This window comes from Diospyros lotus, chromosome 7 (assembly GCF_014633365.1).
Source record: "Diospyros lotus cultivar Yz01 chromosome 7, ASM1463336v1, whole genome shotgun sequence".
In the NCBI taxonomy this organism is placed as follows: domain Eukaryota; kingdom Viridiplantae; phylum Streptophyta; class Magnoliopsida; order Ericales; family Ebenaceae; genus Diospyros; species Diospyros lotus.
The window spans coordinates 24,547,284-24,572,116 of record NC_068344.1 but is presented as its reverse complement, the minus strand read 5'-3'; the positions used below and the strand labels follow the sequence as shown (position 1 = coordinate 24,572,116).

General features: G+C 36.6%; 2 protein-coding genes across 3 annotated transcripts; one reads left to right on the top strand and one right to left on the bottom strand.

Annotated features, from left to right (window-relative positions):
* Nucleotides 1-3,488: 3,488 nt before the first annotated feature.
* On the bottom strand, nt 3,489-4,286 carry LOC127805622 (uncharacterized). Its single transcript, XM_052342372.1, has one exon. It carries the CDS (start codon nt 4,284-4,286, stop codon nt 3,489-3,491), a length of 798 nt encoding a protein of 265 aa, XP_052198332.1.
* Nucleotides 4,287-14,333: 10,047 nt separating this feature from the next.
* Nucleotides 14,334-24,320, top strand: LOC127806953 (protein LAZ1 homolog 2). Of its 2 annotated transcripts, none has more exons than XM_052344578.1 (9): nt 14,334-14,492; nt 15,119-15,332; nt 16,370-16,426; nt 16,930-17,038; nt 21,570-21,754; nt 21,830-21,918; nt 22,611-22,860; nt 23,512-23,748; nt 23,830-24,320. In XM_052344578.1, the coding sequence occupies exons 2-9, from the start codon at nt 15,132-15,134 to the stop codon at nt 24,040-24,042; spliced, it is 1,341 nt and encodes a 446-aa protein (XP_052200538.1). In that variant the 5' UTR covers nt 14,334-14,492; nt 15,119-15,131; the 3' UTR covers nt 24,043-24,320. The 2 variants fall into 2 exon arrangements, with proteins under 2 accessions (XP_052200538.1, XP_052200540.1); XM_052344580.1 differs by lacking the exon at nt 14,334-14,492 and adding an exon at nt 14,499-14,886.
* The last annotated feature ends 513 nt before the right edge of the window (nt 24,321-24,833 follow it).

Genomic DNA, 24,833 nt, shown 5'->3' with positions numbered 1-24,833 from the left:
CGAAAGATCCTAAGTGACAACTAGCATTATCTTAAGGGGATCTTACTAGTAATGACGTCATACTTCATCAAGAGAATTTATTTGGGCTTTCGATTCCCGTGTACTATAATCCCTCCATCGACTAATATTTTGTTGTTACCAAAATACAACAATTGAATTTTATGATGTGGGACCTGCAGAAACTCGATGTCTCGTAGAATGGGGTAGTCGTGAGGAAAGCCGCCACGAGAGAGTTTTGCCACAAGGGTTCCTACCGTAAGGAGGTTCGCCTCAAGGTTTTTGCCACAAGGATCCGCCACTAGCTTCTTTACCACTAGGTTTCGCCATAAGCCTTTTCGCCACTAAGTTTCGCCACAAACTTCTTTGCCACTAGATTCCACCACAAGGTCTCGTCACAAGCTTCTATTTCGCCACAAGGTCTCGCCACAAGCCTCTATTTCGCCGCAAGGTCTCACCACAAGCCTCTTCGCCACTAGGTTCCGCCACAAGCTTTCATCTTGCAGCAAGGTCTCGCCACAAGCTTCTATCTCACCGTAAGGTTATTACTCTATCGATACTCAAAAAATGGGTTAAAAGGCTCACGGGAATCCTTGCCTGCGAGAACTCTCCGATGCCTAAGTTAGTACCGAATCCGTGTAATGGTTCCCCAAAATAGTAAAAATGTGGTCAAAATTGTATCGAAATCGGATAGCCCCTTCTAATGTCCTGTAGCTGGGTATTTATAGGGCACGTTTCTCAAGGGTTCTTGGGGTTGACATGTGTCTTTTGCTGAATGAGCCATGCCCGAGGCACGACAAGCCCTCGCGGCACACTGTCGCATGGCCACGACTACAAGGCCGCAAGACCGCTAGGAAGCTGGGTCGCAAGGCCGAGGCTACAAGCGCCTTGCGGCTCATTGTCGCAAGCCATGGCCGCAAGGCCGGCGCTACTAGGCCCCGCAAAGAGCCGCAAAGGAGCTGGGCCGCATGGCCATGGCTGTTTGGCCACAAGGCTGCAATCGCGAGAGAGCTTGGCCGTAAGGCCTTTTAATTTTCTATTTAAAAATTTTCAATAATTTTGATGGCACAACACATTTCAATCGAGTGAGAGTCATGGACAGATCAAACTCACTGACTCGATAGCTATGCCAAGATCTAACGTTGTGTGATTGAGATAACACATTGAAATTCCTTCCGACATTAGAAACACCTTTCCAATCATATGTACCCTGGCCAGGGGTTTATACAATCACAACCACCACTGATCGCATAGGATATTCACATCACACCGGAGGTCAATGAATCACATTAGCAATCACCTACCTCTATACATTACTACACAGAGACCTAATAATGCATCTCCCACCCAGTAACTAGGCGGTTCTTAGCAAATGTAAATCTCAAGCACCAACATATAATATAACTGTGTTGCCTCTAGTCTAAGAACTAATAACGCAATCGAAATCAGTGACAGATCATAGAACCTTTCAACCATGTGATCTATCAATTGTGTCACATTTAATAGATGTTCAACTAATATTTACCCACATGTCTACTTTATTTATCTTATGGATTATGGTATGCGACTCACCATCCTTTATCACTAGTATCTCATACTAATCAAAGGTAGTAACCCATGTATTAGTCCGTAATTGATTAATCATAACCATTGTTTGAAAAATCTAATGACTGTGAATTACTTTAAGAAATCCATAATTCTAAAGTGTTTATCACATATTCTTAACACTTAAAAATAAGACTTTTATTAGGCAATCTTAAGGGCCATTCATAAATATTGATTGGAGAGGTATGAATAAAGATATGACCTTAAAATATGAAAATATATTTTATTCTATTTGCAAGATTTACATTATTAGTCCCAAAATACAATTGTTAGATGTCATCTAAATCCAGTATTAAGGGCACTAACACTAACAACAAAAATATGGCTAACATCTAGAAAGTGCTAGCAAATGCTCGCTATGGGTCTCGATTAGGGTTAGGGTTTGATAGGGAGGAGGAATTGGAGAACTAGGAAAGCTCAAAGAGAAGGCAAAAAGAAAGATTTAAAAGTGAGCAAATTAAAAGGAATTAAATCAAGTAATGATAAATCAATCAATAAATTAAATAGAAAATGGGGAAATAGGTTGAAGAGAGGAAAAGTAAGCACGAGATGGAGTGAGGAAGGTTTAAAGAAGGGTAGGGACACCAAGACTTGAATGGAGGAGAAAGCCAATCAAAGAAGGCTCCCTAAAACCCGAGAGAGAGAGGGGGGGGGGGGGGGGGGGGGGGAGAGAGAGAGAAAGAGAGTTTATTGACCCAAACTTCTAGTCGCAATTCAAGTTGATAAAGTCATTAATGTCTTTTCCAATATCATCGGAAGAAAAGTTAGAAAATATAGGAAATCTTAAAGGTATCCATAGTCGTTTTAGCATTGTTTTTGCATTAACAACTAAAATTAAAACTAGATCAAGAACGACAATTTTTTAGTAAGAGACTTCTAAAACATTTTTCCTCGTGAAAGAAAAGATAAACTTATATTTTGCACGTAACGAAGTTCTGCCCATCGTTTCCCTACTCAAAGCATTCGATTTTTTCTTATCAATTAAGATCGAACAGTTGGACAAATAGCTCTTTCTCAACCAACACAAGAATTAGACTTTGGTATATATTCCATGATTTGGCTGTGATTATGCATGCCTTCAAAATAGGCTACGGACAACGTTAAGGTTGCCTTGAACAAAAATTTCCTTAAACTAATCAAAATATTTCCAATTATTTGATTTTCAATGGGTGGGGAGCAGTTACAATATTTCTAGAGTGAAAATGAGAAGGGTGATTCGAGATTGAGAGTTTTTCTTCTTTTCAAAACCGATTATTCACAGCATAGACAGAATACTAATTAATGAGTGATTATCTTGTAGATTGCGCATGTGCAACCGTAAGTTGGTAATTAATTTCCTTCTCTTCTTTTTTTTTTTTGTGTTTCTTATATATCCCATTCATTAACCATTCAATTTTCATCACTGATTTATCTTAAAGCTATTGTTGGACCCTAAAGAAAAGATTTTTTTTTTTATGTTTTACATAAATAACAACAATCATATAAAAGTTCAATAACAATTCTTTTTGTTTTCTAAGATTTCATTAATCATATTGTCCTTGTTATTAATTCTATGAAAATATACAACAAATAAAGAGCTTTAAACAAAAAAAAATGAATCAATTTTGTTTTGATAACCCTTGCCACTACAATGAAAACAAAAAAGGTGTTTTGGTTTCATTTCCGTTTATTACATTATTTTTACTGGGCAAAATTAAAGAAGTGGCCTAGCCAAAGGCATTACAAAACCCAGATCCTAAGGAGCCACAACCAAAGGATCGGTTAAAAGAAGAAAAAGAAACAACGTCATATCAACCCACAACCAGCTGATCAAAAAGCAAGTAAAAGAATGTGGGTCTAACATCATATCAACCTAGAACCACCACAAAGCATAATGTTTGGGATTATTATGTGTTGTGGCGACGAGTAGTTTGGTGGCGCCTTGACACAAACTTTCGCATCCACACATGCTTCCCGTTGATGATGAATTTCGCCTTCTCCAGCCCATCCAGAATCAACTCAATCCATGAAAGTGAGTTGAAAATAATTCGAGCGAATATTGGTTGTTCCCCAACCTGAACTTCTTGTATATAGATTGATTCCACACAATCCCCGAAGAAATTATTGAAGAATTCTCGGATCTCCATTTCACCCACAGGTTCACCCCTAGAGAATGTTGCAAACAAGCTCCTATCTTCTGGATGCACCAAGCTAGTTTGAGGCAAGTATGTGTTAACAGCACCATAAATCATTTGTTGAGCAAGGTTAGGTTGAACAAAGGATGGCATTGGCGTCCCAATTGCAGCTAGGTATTGGCCATAATTCCTCTTTATAGCTTCCTTCATAATGTCTTTAAATGCCCTTACACAAACGTCGGATGTAATCTTTGCAATGGCCTTAAAAATAGTGAGTTTGTTCTCATGGAAATAACGAAGTGAGATCTCATTGCTTGTTAAGCTTTGAGTTAAAAGGAGGTCATTTGGTCTTGAAAATTGCAGAGAGAGATTGGTGTTAAGGTAGTTTTCACATATTACTGCCTCTTTAACAAGCTCATTGATCAAAAAGTGAGGCATAGATGAAATCCTCTCAATGAGATTTTTATAGCCAAATCGCTCTAGCCATATCCATAAGGCCATGGTCCTCATGGATTCATGAGGATCACGTTGGAGCTCCATAGTAAGGATGGCATACAACTTCCTGTCCATTTCGTGAAATAACTTGAATTCTTCTTGGGGAACGACCACAGATAATTCATCAGGCAGGTGAAACATTGTTGTTGCGTATATAAAGAGTCCCTATGCAGAATGAGAGAGAATGACTGAGAGAGAAAGTGACTCCAAAGGTATTACAAATTTGACTTCTACTTTGTAATTATAACTATGCTAAAAAAACATTCAGGAAAATCAAAAGAACAAATAGGGCAATATTATAGGTGTTCAGTCAACACCGTGTGTGTATGTCTTTGTGTGTGTGTGTGTGTGTGTGTGATAGCTAGAGAGAGAGAGAGAGAGAGACCTTGCAGTCGCACACACTTGCAGGGCTTAGCCGAAAAGTTCCTTGCATTAACAAACACTTGAAACAAGACCTTTAATTTATAACCATTTTAGTACATGTACTACAAACCAAGTAGAGTAAATGCCTAGAGATTTCTGTTATTGGCATCTTCTGTATGTAATAAAGAGTTTTTCTTGCATTGAAATCAATGCAAATATGGTATTTAATGCCTTAATAGTAATTATATTTGGAGAGATGGAGCGTTTGTAGTTGATGGGTCATCGCTAGGCTTAACAATAATCTTATCTGAAGTAGTAGAGTGTTCGTAGTTGGTGGGTGATTGTTGGAATATATGTTGTAGTGGGGCTTGAGTTCAGTTGGAGCTTCTTTATTACTTGTGGCTACTAGAATTTGTTTTCTCTCTAAAGAATAGTTGGTTGCACTATTAACTTCTCTGCTTTATGTTCCTTTATGGATTTTTTGTGTTAATTGGTTGTACCTTATGTTTTATATCGTTTCTTTAATAATTTTTTTAATCTCATTCTATCAAAAAGAAATCATATTTGGAGTCTCTCTAGAAGTACATGTTTCTATTGACTTGGATATCATGACTCACAAGGAAATTTTACATTTTCCTAACAAGAAAAAAGGGCCAAGAAATGAAATAAACTCAAGCTTATCCACTGCATAGCTCTATATATTGTCTCCATTACTTGGCTTATGAAGCATTTAGTGCATATGCGTTATTTCATCCAAGTTTCAAATGTCATTTCTTTTCATGTGGACTAACAAGCTATAGTCTTTCTTTCTTTTTATTTCTCTGAAGCTACACAAATTTTGTTACCTAAACATAGGAGTCGTCAAAGTTAAATTCATATAGAGTGCTAATAATGTATGATCTTATTTTCCAATGTCATAAATTGCACATTTGTTTGTCGCACGATGAAATTGCCTTTGTGTACGGAATTAATTTACCATTTCTAGAAATTTATCTTGCGTTAATGAGGAAACATATATTGGTATAAAAATTTTGTAATTTGTGTGAAAATTATTTCGTTGCTTGCATTAATTTGGCATAATTATTACCACTTTCATTGCAAAAGTCAAAATTATTGTTTGACATTCGTTTCACTTACAGGGCGTTTGATATAAAAAAAGTTTTTATATTTTTGAAATTCATATTTCTTGATAATATTCTTGGAAACCTTTGATTCGCAGAATTTATGCAATTCTATGTTTGGTTAGTTTAAATATTCTAAAAAATGTTGGATATTCTTTTTTGAGAATTTTACATTCTTATATTTGGTTTAAATGCAACATTCTTTAAAATTTATATTCTTTTTTTCAAAATTATTCTTATTTAATTTTTTCTTTAAAAATGATAAATCCCTTCTAAGTACATTTGATCATTGGTTGCATTTTCCCCTTCATGGCAGTGGCAGTTTGATGCATGTGTGTGATGGGCATTTTCTAAATCGCTTACTGGACCACTTTGGGCTGGGAATAGTTCAAGGATTCGGCCCAACTTCTCAAAGCCCAATGAACCTAAGGCCGAAGGCACCTCAGCAAGGTCACGTAATTAATAAAGCGCAAGCTCCAACCGTAATGGTGAGCGAGCTCCTCAACGATGTCTCTAGCTTGTTGACCAATCCAATCAGCTCGCAAAGAAGACCACGAAGCAGAATAACCAGAGATGATGTCCACTTGTCTTGTCCCTGGTCAACCAGGTCCCAGATGGTGCGAAACTTTTTTCCCCAATTTTATGAAGATAATAAGGACACATTGTCCCTCACGATGTGACCCCACTACCTGAAACTTTGTATAAATTGTAAATACCCCACACTATAAATAGAGGGTCGAAAAGCCATTGCAACAACAACAGGAAAAAATACATAATGTTACTCTATAAAAATGATCAGAAAGCAATCGTGGACTAGGCATGATTATGGCCGAACCACGTAAAAATTTCTGGCGTATTGTCTGGTTAATCGTGCTATTACTTTCTTTTCCTCGTGTTCAAGATCATTCTATCAGTACGGGCCAACAAATCATAGTCGACCAAATCTAAACGTCGACAATGTGGGCCAAAGTTTTGTTGGCAAACTTTTTGATAAGATGGTAAGGGGTATTTTAGTCTTCTTATTTATCAAAAACTTTTTCTAGTCTATGAGAATCCAAGATTCCCAACCTCTTATGAAAATTTTTTTGTAGAAAAGTTAATTAAAAATAAATTTTGGGAATGATATTTTCCTATGATTTCTTTTTTAAAAAGTTGTACCAAACATGGGAACGTAGATTCCTAACCTAATATTCCTATAAATCTAAAAAAATTTCCTGTACCAAACTCCCCTTAGTGTCATGCTTTTTTTTTTTTTTATCTACAAAATGCTACTCAAGGTGTTTGCAATTATTTTAGGGTTTTGTTAACATCAATATGCTAAATATGTTTATGTCATTTCTTTGCAAAGTATTTCTAAGGCATGGAATTGGAACTAAATATTAGTGAGGTGTTTTCTTTAGCAAAATGTTTTAGACATTCATTACAATAAAATTAACTTTTGTTTGCATTTAATTTTTGTCGTGATGATATAAATGACAGAGTCAGCGATATATAGATGTTCTTTTTTTTTTTTCTTTTTTATTCCATGCATATTATATTTTGTAGTAGAATCCAATCTTTTTCTTAATTTGAATGATGAAATCTTTTTTTTAAATAAGAAATTCATTAAACAAAAAGCGCAAAAGCATCTATAACAAAAGCAAGGGCAAACCCGCTCAGAGTAAAGAACAATACAACAACTAGGTAGTTAAGAACAAGAAGCAACAAGGTACATCAAAGGGGCCTCAAATTGGTGAGGCAAAAACCATAGATGAGAATGAAGAATTGTACAATGGAGATAAGCAACAACTAACCCAGAATGGGAAAGGCCAGAAATAACAAAAGAGTAGCCCAAAGGGGCACAAGCAAAACCAGAAAACTTCTGTCGCTAAAACAACCCCATTCCGAGATGAAATTTGAAGTAGGAGCAAGGTCGGTCGCCTTAGCGGAGGAAGGAAAACTGGTCATATGGAGCTGCTAGGAAGTCGTAAGGCAAGGCCTAAAGGGAAGAGAGAATCAAGACAAAAAGATGGGAATGTGAGGGGGAAAGAGATGAGAACATCCTTGACCCTCATATATAAATATATTAGGCGAGGGGAAGAGGGGACTAAAAGGATGGAAAAGCCCAAAGGTCACAAATATAGCATAAAGAGAAAAGAGGAATAGGAAGGAAAGAGAAGAAGACGAAAGGGGAAGAAGAGGAAATGTATACCTGGCTCACTTGCATATAGGAATAGAATGCAGCGTTCGGGAAGAAAACAAAATAGTCACTCTTACCAAGATTAACATGAAGGCCCGAAAGAGTAGCAAAATGATCCATACAAGATTTCAAAACTCCCACAGACGCCGGATCACCATTCTAAAATAGCATAAGGTCATCCGTAAACATAAGCATAATCATCCCAAGGTGGTCACATTTCCAATGATATCGAAAATCATTGGTAAATGTATGGTATTTGATGATGCCATGGAACTTGCATAACTAAGACAAAAAAATAGGGCGAGATAGGGTCACCTTGACGAAGCCCCCATCTACTAGGAAAGAAACCATGTAATTGATCATTCACCTTAACAGAATTCCAGGGAGAGATCACACATTCTCATATCCAATAACAAAATCGAGGGGAAAAATTCATGAGCTGAAGGATAGTAAGAAGAAAATCCCAAGCGATCGAGTCACAAGCTTTACTCAAGTCCACCTTTAGAGTGCACCAAGGAAGACCACGAGGGAGATGATATCAGTGCAACAACTCTTGGGCCATCAAAATGTCATCACCTATGGAACGCCTTAGGACAAAAACAATATGTGATGACTCAACGAGATCAAGGAGATGCGGTTTTAGGCAATTAGCCAAAATCTTGAAAATCACTTTATAAACCACATTACAACAAAAAATAAGACGGAATTGGCTAGTGGATATAGGGTGGGGGGACCTTAGGATCTAAACTTACAATAGTGGCATTAATCTCCTTAAGAAGCTTGCTAGTTTTAAAAAAACCACAGACAACCTCCAAAAAGGTAAGGCTAACAACCTCCCAAGCTCGACGAAATAATTTGACTGTAAAACCATTAGGACCAAGGGCTTTATCATCCCCCATGCACCTCCTCAGAAGAGACCTCCAGAAGAAGGCCAGGCCAACAATCAAAGGACAAGGCACAATCTATAGAAATTGATAAACTCAAAAGTAAGAAGAAGAGGATGAGGGTGATGGGCTAGGAGATCGAGACAAGAGTGAAGGGCTAGGAGATCATGAAAGTGGGTAACCAAGAGTGATGAGACCTCATCAGAGGAGGTTTGGGAACCATCCTCCTTAAGGAGACTATGAATATGATGAGAATTATGATTAGATAACATATGTTGGAAGAAAAAATGAGAGCACCGGTCCCCTTCTCCTGATCATCAAATGCAGGCACGAAACAAAAAAATCACTCTTCTGAGCCAAGGCTTCAGTAAGAGAGCAACTCAAGGTCATCTCACGGTGTCTCAAAGATGGATCAGAAGGGGAAGAATGAAGGAGCATCTAGACTTCTTGAAGTTGTTCTCGAATACTTAAGACATAGGAGGTAACATGACTATGTTGATGATTGAGCGCTTTTAAGTTTTGCTTGATAGCTTTAAGCTTGTTGAGAAATTTATGTTTTGATTTTATGAGAAAATGGTTTTTGATAAATTTGAATGAGAAAATATTTTTTAGTAAATTTGTTTATTTTATGATATCCAAAACATTTTGAAATACTCTTAAGTTTGAAACTTTTTAATCAAGTAAAATGTTGACAATAATCGAGTATATGTTAAATCAAATCGGGTATTTGTTTAATATAATCGAGTATTTGATCAAGCATGTGAAAGTCAATTGAGTAAACCTTTTGTAAAAATTGAGTAAGCATATGCAAGGTTTTTTGCTAAAAATAATCGAGTAAGCCTTAAATGTAATCGAGTAATGCTTAGTTTATTTCTTAAAATAATCGATTACATATATTAGTACGATCCAGTAAAAATGTGATATAATTAACTATCTTGTTTCTTGTACTTGATTATGTTATACATTTTTCTATCATCTTAAAGTTAATTGAGTACAGTATTCTTGTAATCGGGTAATAATTGATTATACTCAAGTGAATATGTATTATAATTGAGTATCGTCTACTTTAAAAATTTGAGCAACATTTTACTGGAGTGAAGATTTGGTGTTAATTGAGTAATATATTTTTATACTTGAGTAGATATCATTTTTAATCAAGTAAGAATGAGATGAAATCTAGCTAAGGTTCTGGTCTTCAAAATAATAGAGTATCTTTTCTTTGTACTTGAGTAATGATAGAATCTAATCGAGTAAACTTGGCCTTGTAATCGAGTAAGCAATGCATCTTTTTTAGGCTTAAAAAATAATCTAGTAATGAAAGTCTCGTACTCGAGTAAGCTTATCATATAATTCATTACATAGGATATCCAATCAAGTAAGGATCAATATTAGTCGAGTATTTTTTGTCTGAACTTAATTGAAAAATTTAGTCCTTAAACACATTTAATGTTGTAATTAGTTTCATCTTTTTGGTTCATTAAATGCATTTTAGACAACTTGGGCATACTTTTGTGATTTATTACTAGTTGTTTAATGCTCATAGAGAAAACAAGTGGCAATTGTGACTCAATCAATGCATTCCATTTGTCAAATGCCATGTTAACTAACATTAAATATGAAAAATCTATAAATAGGAAAAGAAGTTGAAAGAAGAGGATTACAACATTGAGTACTACAAGTGATAAACAAACTTTCTAAGCTTATTCTTTTGAGCTACTCACGATCAATCTTTTCTATTTCACTCAAAGAGAGTGTGTTTGATTTTTAAATCTTGTAACTCTCTTTCAAGAAAAATATCAGTGCTTATTGTATCATCTTATATTTTTTTACTGAAAAATCCTTTCACACTTGGTGTGAAAACTTGTAAAGGTTATGCCTGGTCCTTTTAAGTTGTGGTTGAGCCAAGTTTGTAAAAGCCAAAATTTGTAAAGGTTGAGTAGTTGATCATGTGTAAAAGCTACAAGGTATAGTAAAGGTATACACTTGTGTGTTTGCAAAATCTTTAGTGGTGGACCAAGGTAGTGGACTAAACTTTATAGCTAAATCACTTTAAATTTTGTGTGTTGCATTCTTATTTTCTTTACATTCTTATTTTATTTCAATTCATTTATTTGAGCTTCGTTTTAAAAATGGTGAAAAAGATTAATTTACCCCCTCTTAAGCGAACAAATTTATCAAAGCTTTTTAACCAAATGGCACATGGGATGACCTACAAAAGGCATTGACCATCCAACAATGAATGTGGATAAAAAAAGATGATGATCAACATAATGGTTGTTAAAGCGAAAACAACCATTATGCCTCGTCTGGTTGCCTTGAGAGATAAATTGTCATAAGGTTGTGATTGGAGATACCAGGGGGTAAAGAAAGAAGCATGGCTATGTTTAAAATGGGCTAACCAACTATCATTGACTAGAACCTGATCAAGCTTAAGACAAATACAATCAGAGCCAGAGCATTTATTATTCCAAGTAAGAAATGGGCCTTGGAAAGAAAGGTCCTACAAAGAGAAGCAAGCTACAAAATCAACAAAATGGGTCATACCAAGAGAACCTGAAGGGTTTTCCCCCCACGAGATTCTAAAACGTGAAGGGTAACATTAAAGTCCCCATGGGGCTAGATGAACAAAGCTCACTAAGGAATGCAGATGAGACCATAGACGGAACTGGTCAGCTTCCTCATAATGAGCATATATACAAGAGACGAAAAACGACAACTGATATGATGTACGAGTACAATAAAGGTGCAAAAATTGGTTAGAGCCACAAATTAGGCCAATAGCAAGCTGAGTAGGATCATAACCAAAACAAATACGACCACCAACACTATACTCATAATTCATCACCCAACACCAATTAGCCAAAATATTATGGGATATATCAGGAGATCGACTCTCTTGAACACGAGTTTCTAACAACGCAAAAAAGACAGATGATGTTGAATAATGAAGAAGCGAACCTCCTATTGCTTGGTTGAGTGGTTCAGACCCTTAATGTTCCATGCACCAAGGATCATGAGGAAAATGGAGGGACAGACTTGTTAGCCCCTTTCGAGCGACAATTCTTATGACGTTTCTTCTTCGGATGAGAGAAAGTAGATTTAGCAAGCAAGGGGAAGCCAAAAACTAGGGGAACAAGAGATGGGACATCCAAAAAGTGTGAGAGCCTAAGAAAGGGTGGTAGGACCTGATGATTAGATGTCGTAGTCTAGGATACTGAATCCCGCTCAAACATGGAGGACAATGAGGTTTCAAAAATGGAAGTATCGAGAGTCTCCAAGTTGCTATTAGAAGGGATATCCTGATCTTTGTCCATAAGAGAGTAGAAAGGGTTAGCAACAGAGAGAATTGGATAAAGCAAGAGAAGACTCAGGGATGAGTATATCTTGGGATAGGGCAATGGTGCTAGAGGAGTGGGGGAATTTATCAGAAGTCCTAGGGGAAACAAGAGGAGGATGAGAGGAGGAAAATGGGGGATATCAAGGATTTCCCTAAACAAACAGTAAGAGGAGGAGGAATAGGATCAAAAGATAATGGAATATGTACGGATTTACACTTGACTGTGCTGAGAAGCTGAAGGGACCACTGATATTCCACTAGGATACACGCAATCTTTGGTTCAACTATAAACTCATCTAAACCCTCATACAACTCAATATAGGAAGGAAATGTAGATGAGATATGTACCTCAAAACAAATGCGAGCGAATCCAAGCCTTTACCTGGAGCACTCGCAAGCTGCAATAATCCCAGAAATGACCAACAATCCAAACGAACATAAAAAAATTTAACCCATACTGGGATGGACGTATGAGCATCCTTTGATAAAACCATGCCAAATTCCCAACAACGAAGGAATAGTGGTCGCTGAGCAAAGTGCCAAGGGTCTCCCTCAAAAATCTGAGTCATTAGAATTAAAATGGAAGAAGAAAAAACCTGAATGATTAGAATGCATTTCGAGCAGCCCATATTTCTTTTATAATCTCATTGCTGGAGATTGAAGAGTGGGAAACAGGAGTATTTTCCCAATAGGTCGCACCCACGACACGAGCTTCTAGAGTGAGATGAACACGTGGTATGCCATATGAAGTAGTCACTTGGGGAAAAAATGGCAGCTTTTTTCAGGAATTCGAGGGGGGCAGATTTCTCTATAATTTGAGCCCGGGAACGTGGTTGGCCTACGTGTAAAGGGTCCTGGTCTATTGAATGACCCTGGGGGGACCCAGCAGGAGAGTCCATGCCCGAGGATTACTGCAAGCCAGCACCCCTACCCAAATCCGAATGCAATTCAGAAGCCCGAGCCCGCATTGGATCTACCATTCGCTCCATTCTCGAATCCGGATCTTGCCTCGAACCCATAAAGGTCATGGGTTGACATCCCATATCCAAGAGAGCGATTTTGTTCACCCCTCACCCTCACTGTTTATGTGAGGGTGAAAAGCAATGAAACGGTAATTAAATTATTTTAAGTCGTTTCGTTGTTTTTCACCTTTATATGAACAGTGAGGGTAATGGTCACTCCTATTAAAGGAGGTGAACAAAATCATACTCCATATCCAAAGCTTAAGAATTGATCGAAGAATGAGGCCCGAAATCAAATAAGCCTTATTCATAGAATAACTAACACACTTATATACAAAAGAAATGACAGTTTAGAAATGACAACTTATTTTCTCTTATATATACACTTTCGTCAATGTAATCTTGTGTTAAACATGTAAAATATATTCACTACCTTGATTTCAAATTTGATTTTGAATTATTGAGTCACACTCTTTTTCTCCACAGTTTGAAGCTATTGAAAATCTTTAAAAATGATCAATCACACCAGTGTTGCAATAAAAAAAAGGTGATCTAAAGTTGGGATTGTATTGAGTGAGTTGAAAGTTCATGTTCATGACTTACTTCTTTGTTTTTTTTTTTTTTTTTAGGTTTCAAAGAGATTGTAAGTCATTTATGTTTATTTTATTTGATTTATTTCTGTGTGAGAAAATTTCATATTATTTGAGGAATATGAGTATTCTTATTAGTAAGAGAACCTGTTAAAACTTTATCTCTTTGTTAAAAGTTAGGAATTGTATTAAGCTTTTAGCTCTTATGGCTCTTATTTCATAACAAAATTTTTTAAATTTTAACTCAAAAATTGAACGCATAAACTTTTAAAGTCAAACTTTTTATAAATCTTTGTATATTTACATGGGATTGAGTTTTATTTATCTATCTATAATCATCCACAAAGTACACTTAAAATTAGATTCACTAAATTAATTTAGTAAAATAATTTTTAAAATTTTGTAAAATAATTATTTTTCTACGCAATAATTTGTATTTATATATATATGTATATATTGTTAGCATTCATTACAAAAAAAATTGCCCATTAGAAGGGGTTAAAGCCCTCAGACAAGATCACACGTCAATACAGGCTGTCTAACTTCTGGTAACACAATAAAACCATAATAAATAAATCTACAAACTAAACCTAAACATAAAAGGGCGAACAAAAACAAAAACACTGGCAAAAAAACAAAGAAGTTAAAATATAGGAAGCGGCCTAAAAATGGACTAAGTTGGGCCGCAGAGCCACGCGTCGCAATGGTAACTGCCAGTGTTGTAACCGCGAAACGTGTCAGCTTCAGATTCAAAACCCAATTCCCAATTTGCTCGTCCTCGCAGACTGCTGTACCCTTTTACGCACAAAAAATGGTAAATCAATCCCTCCGAGACCCAGTTCCAGGTGAGCTCAATCTTCACTATTGTCAATGAATAATTGTTTGTTTCCATTTAGCATTCTATTGTTGCATTTTGACAGACCCAGAATTATTTGCCCACTTCTCTGTTATCCTTTATCAAGGATTAGTTAAGTGGTTATTAGGAGAAAAGAGGGAAAATTTTAACACAATACGAGGAAGAGCATCGCATTGTGGTGGAGAATTTGTGGTTTATATTTTTATGCGTTACAGGCATTGAAGGAAACCAAGATCCAGATTGTTTGGCGGAATGGTTGCTCCTTTACTTGCGCTTGATGTGCACATGCAGCTTCCATTTAGCCGCCCAGACCCAAAAATTTAGTCAAATTTGGGCCTTTCATGATTATTAGAAATACTAACACCAGTCGCCGAAACAAGGAGGTGAAAGCAACAAATTCGTCCTTTGAAGAAAGACTAAACCAGAATTGAAGCATCTAAGTTGAAGTTCTATGAGGATGCTCGTTTTTTTTTTTTTTTTAAATTGATTTGTGTACACAATGGACCCTCGGACATTCTTAACATATCCCCTGAATTTGAGATTACTAATGCTACTTAGTGATGGCATGATCTTTTTACGTCTAACAATTCTGAAATTGTGGTCATAATATCCCAGGTTTGTTTGTCATATGGTCTTTGTAGCAAGTTTCAGAGTGTTGGCATTTGAAGATGCAGTTGGCATGGCAACAAGTTACAACCTTATAGATAACAACATCTACAGGGATCTCTACCAGCCCGCAGTCATCATTGCAGGATGTTTTGTCTTCCTATCTTTGGTCCTCTCCTTCCATTTAATTTTCCAACATCTCAGATCATACACTAATCCAGCGGTGAGTTCTTTTGCCATTGTGTTTGCTGCACTGTCCGGGGACTATATTCTGGTCGTTGTGAGTCTGTTGCTTGGCTGATAACAGTGTTCTCTACAATCTGTTGCAGATGATGTTATGTTAATGAATAGATCTAGTGGATAGGTTCCCCTGTTAAGGCACAGATCATGAGAAATGATGTTGAATTGTGATGCTATCAACTGCTCAATTAATTGACTGCAAGTCTGCAACTACAGCATCCTTTGGTGGTGCTATCCACTACTCAGCACAAATAGCTTTTAGATATATTAAGAATGAAGTATTATTAAGAGCATCAAGCAGATGCTGCCACATTTACAAGAAGATAAGTCAGAAGGCCAATTTATCATCTGGGCCCCTGAGCACGTCCAAATCACTGGAAAATGCTCCATCATCCTCCATATCTTCTGGAGAATTCGGTTCTCATAGAAAATCAGTAAAACGTAAAGAAAAATATTGAATCTCCCTTAGCCAAAAATAGAATGACAAGCAAAGATTTTTCAAGTAGCTGTTTGATCTTTCCAACAGCAATAAAACATATCTATGTTTTAATGCCTCTAGGTGAAGTCTGCTACATGAATTCTAGTGCTATAGCCATCTCTATCTACGATTGTATCTTCTATGAATTCATTGTAACACATATCATACTAAGAGTTTAGGAGTTTATTTTTCTTTGTCTTGCTATACCTCTTTGGCTGAAAGTTTTTTCATTCCATCCACTCTCCTCAAAGTGCTTTTTATTGTTCTCCATCCAAACGCACCAAATTAAAAAGAAATTGCTGCCTAAGCTCACCAATCACGGCCTCTAGGACTAATGGTACTCCACAACTGGAAAAAATCCTCCATGGAGTGGTTGGGAAATAAATTATTTAAAAGTTTAGACGTCAAACCTCTTTTAGAAAATTTATACGCGACATGTCATTCCAAATACTAAGTATCTTTCTAGGAGGTTACTAAATGAGGTTTGACTATCTGTTGTCATAACAATAGCCGGAAACTATCTTAACTTGGTTCATTTTCAGGAGCAAAAATGGATTGTTGCAGTTCTGCTCATGGTACCTATCTATGCTAGCGAATCTGTAAGTATCATCTATCTAAGACATACAAAATAATTTCTTTAGTTGCAAATACTATCTATGGCTGTTCATTCAATCAAGTGCAATGGCTGTTCATTCAATCTCTTCAACGGTATGATTGACAAGCAAATACTCACTTTTTGACTGTCTGAACATTGTAATGAAGACAAATGTATACAAAAAATGATTCCGATGAGACAATAATCTGTGATCACATGTCAGTTTATACATTAGCTTTTCATGTTATGTATTATTGACATGGACTTGCACGTATTTCCAGTGCTGATAAATATTTATTAGATCTTTCTTCAGTTTAATATAACACAAGCTGTAATTTAGAGAGAACAGGGAAAGAAAAAGTCACAGAAGAGAAAAAAAGTGCAGCCACCTAGGCAAGTATCCTAATGATAAAGAGGAGATGCAGATGGGAGGAAGATGTTTAGCACTTTTATGTGGTATTCGAGTTTCCTTATAAATTAATCTGATGAGTCGCTAACTTATTCCAGATTTTGTCCTTGTGGAACCCAAGCTTGTCCTTGGCGTGCGATATTTTAAGAAACTGTTACGAAGCATTTGCCTTGTATTCTTTTGGGAGTTATCTCATTGCCTGCCTCGGTAAGCTACGCAAACTGGGCCTGTTTCTTAAACTACCTGCAACTATATCAACCCTCATCAGTTTATATTCTCTTATCTATTTCTGAAATTTTACCATCATTCCAATGTGGGTATATAGAAATAACTGGTATATAAATTGTGTAATTATGATGGATCTTCAAGAATACAGTTGTGGAGAAAAGAGATCGACACATCAACGCTACTAGAAAGGGGGAGAGGTGGTGTGTGGGCATTCATTGCTATGGATTATTGATTGTCATATGTTCATGGTGTTAAGAGACCCCCCACCCCTATATAGACTATAATATCCTTTCCTATAATGATTTGGTTTCTATTCCGGGTAAGAATAATCCCTATCCAGATGGGTTTGAACTATCTCCAATCCTCAGAACTCTTTGCTATCAGGATTGAGGCAAGGCCTTCCCCTCTAAGTTAAGATGGTCTCCTTACACCTAAATTTCCATAATGACTGACGTCACAGCGCAAATCTATCTCGAGACACAAACCTTTGAGTTCCCTGTTTATCTTATTGCGAGGTATTTATTATCCGAGCACCTTGCCTCCCTGGGTTGGGCTTTATCATATACCTCTATAATCTAAGAAGATTGTTTAGCTCGACTCAATATTGGCCAGATGTCCTGGTCTCACAGGCATTCTCACCACCGACCACCCAGTTGGGATAACCTGCATACCCATGTTATTTTGTGATGTCTGAGTACAAGATTTGAGTGTAATGTGATGGGTTGTCTTTGTCTCATTCTTAAGGCTAAAACCTTCATCTATTTACAAGCATTCACGTGCCCATCTCCTGACAGTGGAATTATATTATTGCACTTATTAACCAAGGAATTTGGAGTTGATAGTGTGGCTCTCGCTCCTACCTGTATATTTAAAATGAAAAATGCTAGGAGACATCAGACAATGTCATTTCCTACGTCAGTATCCATTTTGACACTTGAAAAATTATGGGAGCTAACCTGTAGTCCTGTACACAACATTGTACTGGAATAACAGATACTCAAGTAGGACTCTCCATAAGCACTCGGATAATTAATATATCAATATTAATTTGATAAATTATAAATTTGATTCTTATCTTAGGTAAGATCAAAAACTTAACCTACAATTTACCTTTTCTATTATAATCGAAAACACAAATATTGAAAATAATAAAAAATGATAATAGCAAGATACTCACGTAGGAAGGTTCCTCAAAATTTTTTGGTTGATGGCATCTACTTTCACATCAAATACTCACAATACAATTTTCCAATACTACATCTAACCTGGAGGCTATTTTTTCTTGAAAAAAATGCACTCCCCCCCCCCCCCCAACGATATTTGGCTCAAGAGCAAGTGATGTCTCAAGCTATTGAAAATAACAAAGATAAAAGCTATTTGTACAGAGGGGGTGTACAAAAAATTTTACAAAATAATGAAATAAAAAAATTATCTTTTTGATAAATGACCCAAAATGCTCTCTCTCTCTCTCTCACGTCGCCCTTGCTCTTGTCGCTTGTCGATCGTCATCAATCACTACACCTTGATTGGTTTGGGTGGTCGTTGGTTACTAAAAATTGCAGCGGTGAGCCAACGGAGGCAAGGCGGCAAGGCATGGAGACGAGGCAACAAGGTGCAGAGACAAGGCGACGAGAGGCGGCGAGGAACAAAGATGAGGCGGTGAGGTTGCAGTGATGAGGCAGACAAGGAGAGAGAGAAAAAGATGAACAAATTATGATATTTTAATATCAAAATATTGGGATACATTACGCCTGTGGAAGGGTTGTCCAAATAACAAACACCTCTGCCATTACTTGACCCTAATTAAATTTTTTAAAATATCCTTTCTCTCTCTCCCCCAACCCCCTCTCTCTTCTTCCTTCTCGAGTCCTCTTCCTCTCTCCCTTCCTCTGTTTCTTCCCCTCGGGACGCTAAACCCCAACTTGGGGTTCGACAATGGCTGAAACCAAGTGGGGTTCGGCCATGGCTGGTGGGCCTTTCGGATGACTGGATGCGTAAATTGATCAGGGTATGAAGGAGTTTTAAGAAAGTTCCAGATCTCCAAAATGTTGTAACGGCGTAGAGAGAGAAGAGAATAATAACTGGAACCAGAATTGTGGGCTACCAATTGCATGGTGGAGAGAGAAAATGAGGTCTGGAATTCAACTAACTGTCTAGTCAGTGAGGAACAAGAAGGAAACAGAAAGTAGTGGTGGAAGATTAGAGTCTTTCCATGCTTGGTGAAGAATTTTGGTTACAGAAAAATGAAGAAGAAGGTGAGTCCTTCTCCCTGTTTTGCTAGAAATTAACTTCCATGACTATGATGTGGAACAACGATAATTTTCGGGACTGGACAGTTTCTGTGATCTGTATATATATTTATCTCTAAATACAAGCTGTAAATAGCTAGGAAGAAATCAACTCTCCTGCATAATGGAAGAGAAGGAGAAAACCTGAAGAAAGGGAGGGGGGACAATGGGGGCATCATCTTTGGCAGAGCTGTATCAAACTCAGAACCTGACGGCTTCAACTGAGCATTTCCAATGCTCAGGACTGCTTTATCTGTCCGCTGCCCTCGCTGATCCACAAATGAATACCATTCCGTTTCACTCTCTTCCTCATCGGCAAATCATCAAGGCATTGGTAACCGATGGTTGTAGCTACGGTTATATACGCACTGGGTGGGGGTGTGCTTCTATGCAGTGGCCATAGATTCAGCAACTCCCCGGTTTTGGCCCCTCTTTCTCTCTCTCTCTCGCCGGCGCCGGGGGGCGGCCCCGGGCCAATGATTGGCGCTAGCGATCTGTTTTCTTTTTTCAAATTCACATAACTTAAAAATATATTTCCATAATTATCATATATACATTTTAGTTTATATATAAAGATTAGAAATATGTTTTTCGTAATTAAAATATATAATTTTTTGTAATTAAGTAAAATATATTTTCTATAGTTAAAATTAAGAGAGAAAGAAGGGGCAAAATGGTTATTTGTTTTAATAGAAGAGGATGCTATTATCATTTTTAAAATATGGGAGCAATCTCTTCAGCGGTGGATGCTTTAAAAATTATTTTTTCTTTCTAATTAATTTTGGGAAAACATAATATTTATTTATTTTATAAAAAAAATAAAAGAAACACCACAAAAAGGGGTGGACGTTACTTTTTTTTATTATAGATCATCTAATTTGTAGTTTTATTCGTAGTTTTGATATATAGCTCAAGGGCGGCACCATAAGCTTAATTATATTAAGTGGTTAGACTTAGAAGACACTTTCTTTATGTAATTTTACAATTCTTAGGATATAGATCATTCTTTTAACTATTAAAAACAGTCACTGCTTTTAGCTAATTGAGAAGTCATGTTTACGTATGATCAAGTCTTGTTCCCATTTCTTAAACCCATTCCTTAAACATGGTGTCAGGTGTGAATAGATAATGAATTGACTTCCATGCACATTTATTTACCTATTGATTTCTTTGCGCCATTCAAGTCATCTCATGTAATGATTTTTTTTCTTCTCTCTCTCTAGGTGTTACTTAAAACGTGCCTTTTAAGTTCTCCAAAAGTCTTGCCTTTCTTTGTCCTTTTAATCCATCTTGTAGTGATATACAATAATAATAATGATGATGATATTCAGTGCTGCTTTTCCTAGAACAACTATCTTCTGTTCTGTTTACTTCCATTATTACCTTATATTTTAGAGTCATATTCGTAATCTCCATACCATTCCTCCTATATGTCCCTTCCTTGAATATCAAATTTTATACCTCAACTTGTTTTTTGGGACAAAATTCCAATCATCACTGCCCTAACTTTTACTAAGATATGGGCCATTCAAAAGAAGATCTTCTTACGCAAAAGATGAGTATTTTACCAATTTTCCTCTCCGTTAATGGTCATATGAACTATATTTCCTTACTGCTTCAAAAAATTTAACTCTTGTAATTTATTATCTTGGATTTCTTTTCTTAAAAAGTTCAAGTTATAATTGCTAACTAGAATAAAACTCAAATTAACCTACAGGGACCATTATTGTGTAGTTAACCCATGCTCCATTGATAATATATTAGGGTCATTTTGTTATTATTTTGAAAACTATTTTCTAATTTTAAACTTTGGAAAGCATCTTGGTGCACTGGTACCAAGTGACTATGATATGAAAAATTGTTTTCAGATGCCCAGTTTTCCCAGAATAACAAGAAAGATGTCTTTACTCATTCTGGAATATTTAAATGAAAATGATGGCATTTTCAGAGTTTTTAACAATTTCCATTTTCAAAAATGATAAAAATGAAATCACGAAGATTATAATCAAACAAGCCTTGGATTCTTCTTCTTTTTTCACATACTTCTTATTGTGACAGTGGCATCTTATTGATGTTTAATTAGTGTCTTTCTTGAATTTGAACATATATAATAACTGTTGCTCAATGACTAGTTAATTAATTCCGGATCATCCTTGAAGATTCTCTCTTGCCAAGCTGTTTGTAATAAAAGAAATTTGACAAAGAAAAAACAATGTCTGCAGGTGGTGAAAGAAGAGTAATAGAACTACTTGAAGATGAATCAAGAAAACTGCTCAGCAAACCATTATTAGAAGAGGAAGGTGAGAAATCAAATTTGCACACGAGAGCATGTGGCAATTTCTTCCTCCAACCAAGCGTGCTTGGAAAAGATTTGCTTACAATAGAAAAATTTGGTCTCGTACAATATGTAAGTCCTAAAATTTTCCTTTCTACTTTTTGGTCTTCCATTTATTGAACTCTAATTGTTTGCTCGATAGCCCAGATGATTTTGAAGATTGTTTGTGCTTTCTTGGCATTCTTGTTGGAGCTTTTTGGTGTATATGGCGACGGGGAGTTCAAGTGGTACTACGGGTGCGTCTTGCTTTCTAATGGATTTTGACTTCTGAAACTGGTGTGTGCATATAGATGATGGAAGGATATTTAGATAGATTATATGCACGGACCAGAACTAGGTACCCCTACATGTGATGACATAATTCAGCCCTAATGCCACATTTGTAAGGGCCCATGCTTAAGCCTAAGACCTCAGCATAAATCCATGAATTGTATTGACCACAAATAATTCATTCTCGTGTCTCAACTAGAGGACCCAATAAAATGCCATTGCATTTGCATGAGACATGAAGGGCTTGGTAGCATGCAAGATTAGCAAGCTTGCGTCCCAGATAAGGGTTGCATTAGGGCTGCAGCTGCTTAAGGGCTGGATGCCTTTTAGCATTCTCCAGAGGAAACAAAACTATTGCTGGAAACTTCTGCCAATAAACCTTCTCATAATTAAGTCACGTTGTGTTGCCTCCACTTTGTTCTTTTTGTTGTTTCCATTTTTTTTTTTTTTCTAATTGCTTCACATTTTTTTAATTATCAATAGATACCGAGTGTTGCTAGTATTTTCAAGGTGATAAAAATGTCAAACCGCCAGCAGTATCTTATTCATGGTTGCATTTTCCCTTGATTTGTTTGTGCTTTCAGGATAGTCCTTGAAAAGGGAAAACTAAGATCTTTATCATTTTAATGCATTTACTGCTTCAGCCGTTCTCCTACAGGTATCCTTACATGGCAGTGGTTCTAAACTTTAGCCAGATGTGGGCTTTGTATTGTCTAGTGCAGTTTTATAATGTTACTCATGAGAGGCTTCAGCCAATAAAGCCCCTTGCAAAATTTATCAGCTTCAAGGCCATTGTCTTTGCTACTTGGTGGCAAGGTGTGGGTATAGCTTTATTGTGTGCTCTTGGAGTCTTGCCCAGTGAAGGAAAACTACAGACTGGATTGCAGGATTTTTTGATCTGCATAGAAGTAAGTTGGTTCTTTTTTTCTTCTTTTGGGGACCGGTTAATTGTATGGAATCCATTCAAATTGATTACAAGTTATAGGGTGTTGCTTAGGCAAGCAAGTAATGTGGACCCATTCTGAGTTCGTTTTTTCAACCATTGATTGGCCCTACTTTGATCTCTGAAACCCATACTAGTTGTATGCTTTAAAATTCTTCATATCCTTCCCTTGTTAAATTACTTTTCATACAAGTTATATCCTTCCCATGTTTAATTACTTAATGTTCTATGAGTGATTTGGATGTGCCATTTGGCTGCGTTCCCTGTGATTGAATTCTGAAAAGAGACGCTTAGGATAGTGATTGATTTGCATCTCATTTTGACATGACTACATATTTTTGTGTCAGAAATTGATATATATTTACTTATATATTATACGGAAAAAGCTAGATAAACTATTAGCTGGGCAGCGGCCATAACTAGCATATATAAAACCAAACCAAACCAATCAAATCAATCAATATGAATTCTAGACAAATTGACTGCAAGTTAAAAGTCATTTAGCACACCCCACCTGGACCTACCTAGTGGAATAAAGCTCTATAATTTTTGTGTTGTTTCTTTTTGAGTTTTTGGAGGTGGTGTCACTTCAATCATTTGTTGTCGGGTTTATCAGATGGCTATTGCAGCTGTAGCTCACGTGTTTGTCTTCTCGGCAAAACCTTATCATTTCTTGCCTGCTCCGGACTATGGCAAGATCACTACCCAAACAACCAAAGAAAGCCTGAGGTTGGAAGAGGGCGACAAGCTGGAAAAACTGGCTGTGCTTGGAAGGACAGACACCGAAGCTGAAGCTGCCGGAACGAGTGTGAAAGAAAGCATTCAGGACATTGTTGTTGAAGGCGGTCAACATGTAAGTGATCTCTCTGCACGCACATGCATTCCATCAACCATATATATATTCACATGACATTGAGATTACGCACGCGTGCAGGTGGTCAAGGATGTTGTGTTGACGATAAATCAGGCCATCGAGCCTGTGGGGAAGGGTGTGAGCAAGATCCAGGAGAGTTTCCACCAGAGAACATCAGTAGCTCCGAATGCCAAGAAAGACGAGCCCGACGTCCAAGTTGAGGAGCATGTTGAACAAATTCTCTACAGAGAAGGTTCCCATCATTTCAGTTCTGAAGAAACGCTAATTAATTAGCGCCGCTGGCTGGCTGGCTCTTGTCAGTGTAGTCACCACGAGAGCAGAGCTGAAAAGAAGAAGAAACAGGCGATGAGACGCTGCATGCAGTTGGGAGTTTTGAAGCTTGGAATATATTCAATCTACTGATTTTGCAATATTTTCTTTTTAATTAGATGAGTGTGAATAATTTGCACTTGTGGTATGAAACAGTTTGGTTTGAGATGGGACTCTGTTCAATTGTTAAATCTGTGGAAAGGGTGAACATATATTTTAGATTCGATCAATTAATTTTTAAATTTTTTAATGGGGCAAAATTTTGGAGGTGTGATTAATTTAAGGAGCATTTTAGCTAACTTTTAAAGATTCAAAAATTAATTGGACAAAGTTTAAAATTCAAAAGGTGCTTGAGTGAATGACCAAGGTTCAAGAATATTTACTTAATTTATCCATTATTTTTGGACATTAGACTGGAGTATTGATGCTATATATATTTCTCCTCTAAATTGAAGTTAGATGTAAAAGTCATAGTTGCCCTTTAAATTGCTCCCTTAGTACTCCATCAAAATAAGTTAGCATATTTAGCCTCTTTAATTTTTATATATATTTTTTAATCTTAAATTTTTTGTAGTTTTAAATGTATCCTTGAATTTAGGTCAAAAGTATATTTATACCTCTAAATTTTTTTTGGTTCCAAATGTGCTCTTAAATTGTGCAAAATTACTCCTTTAAATACTTAACCAGCAAGTAATACGCACATACACTGACATACACTTTTTCGACATCTCATCAACTCCCCCTATCTCTCTCTC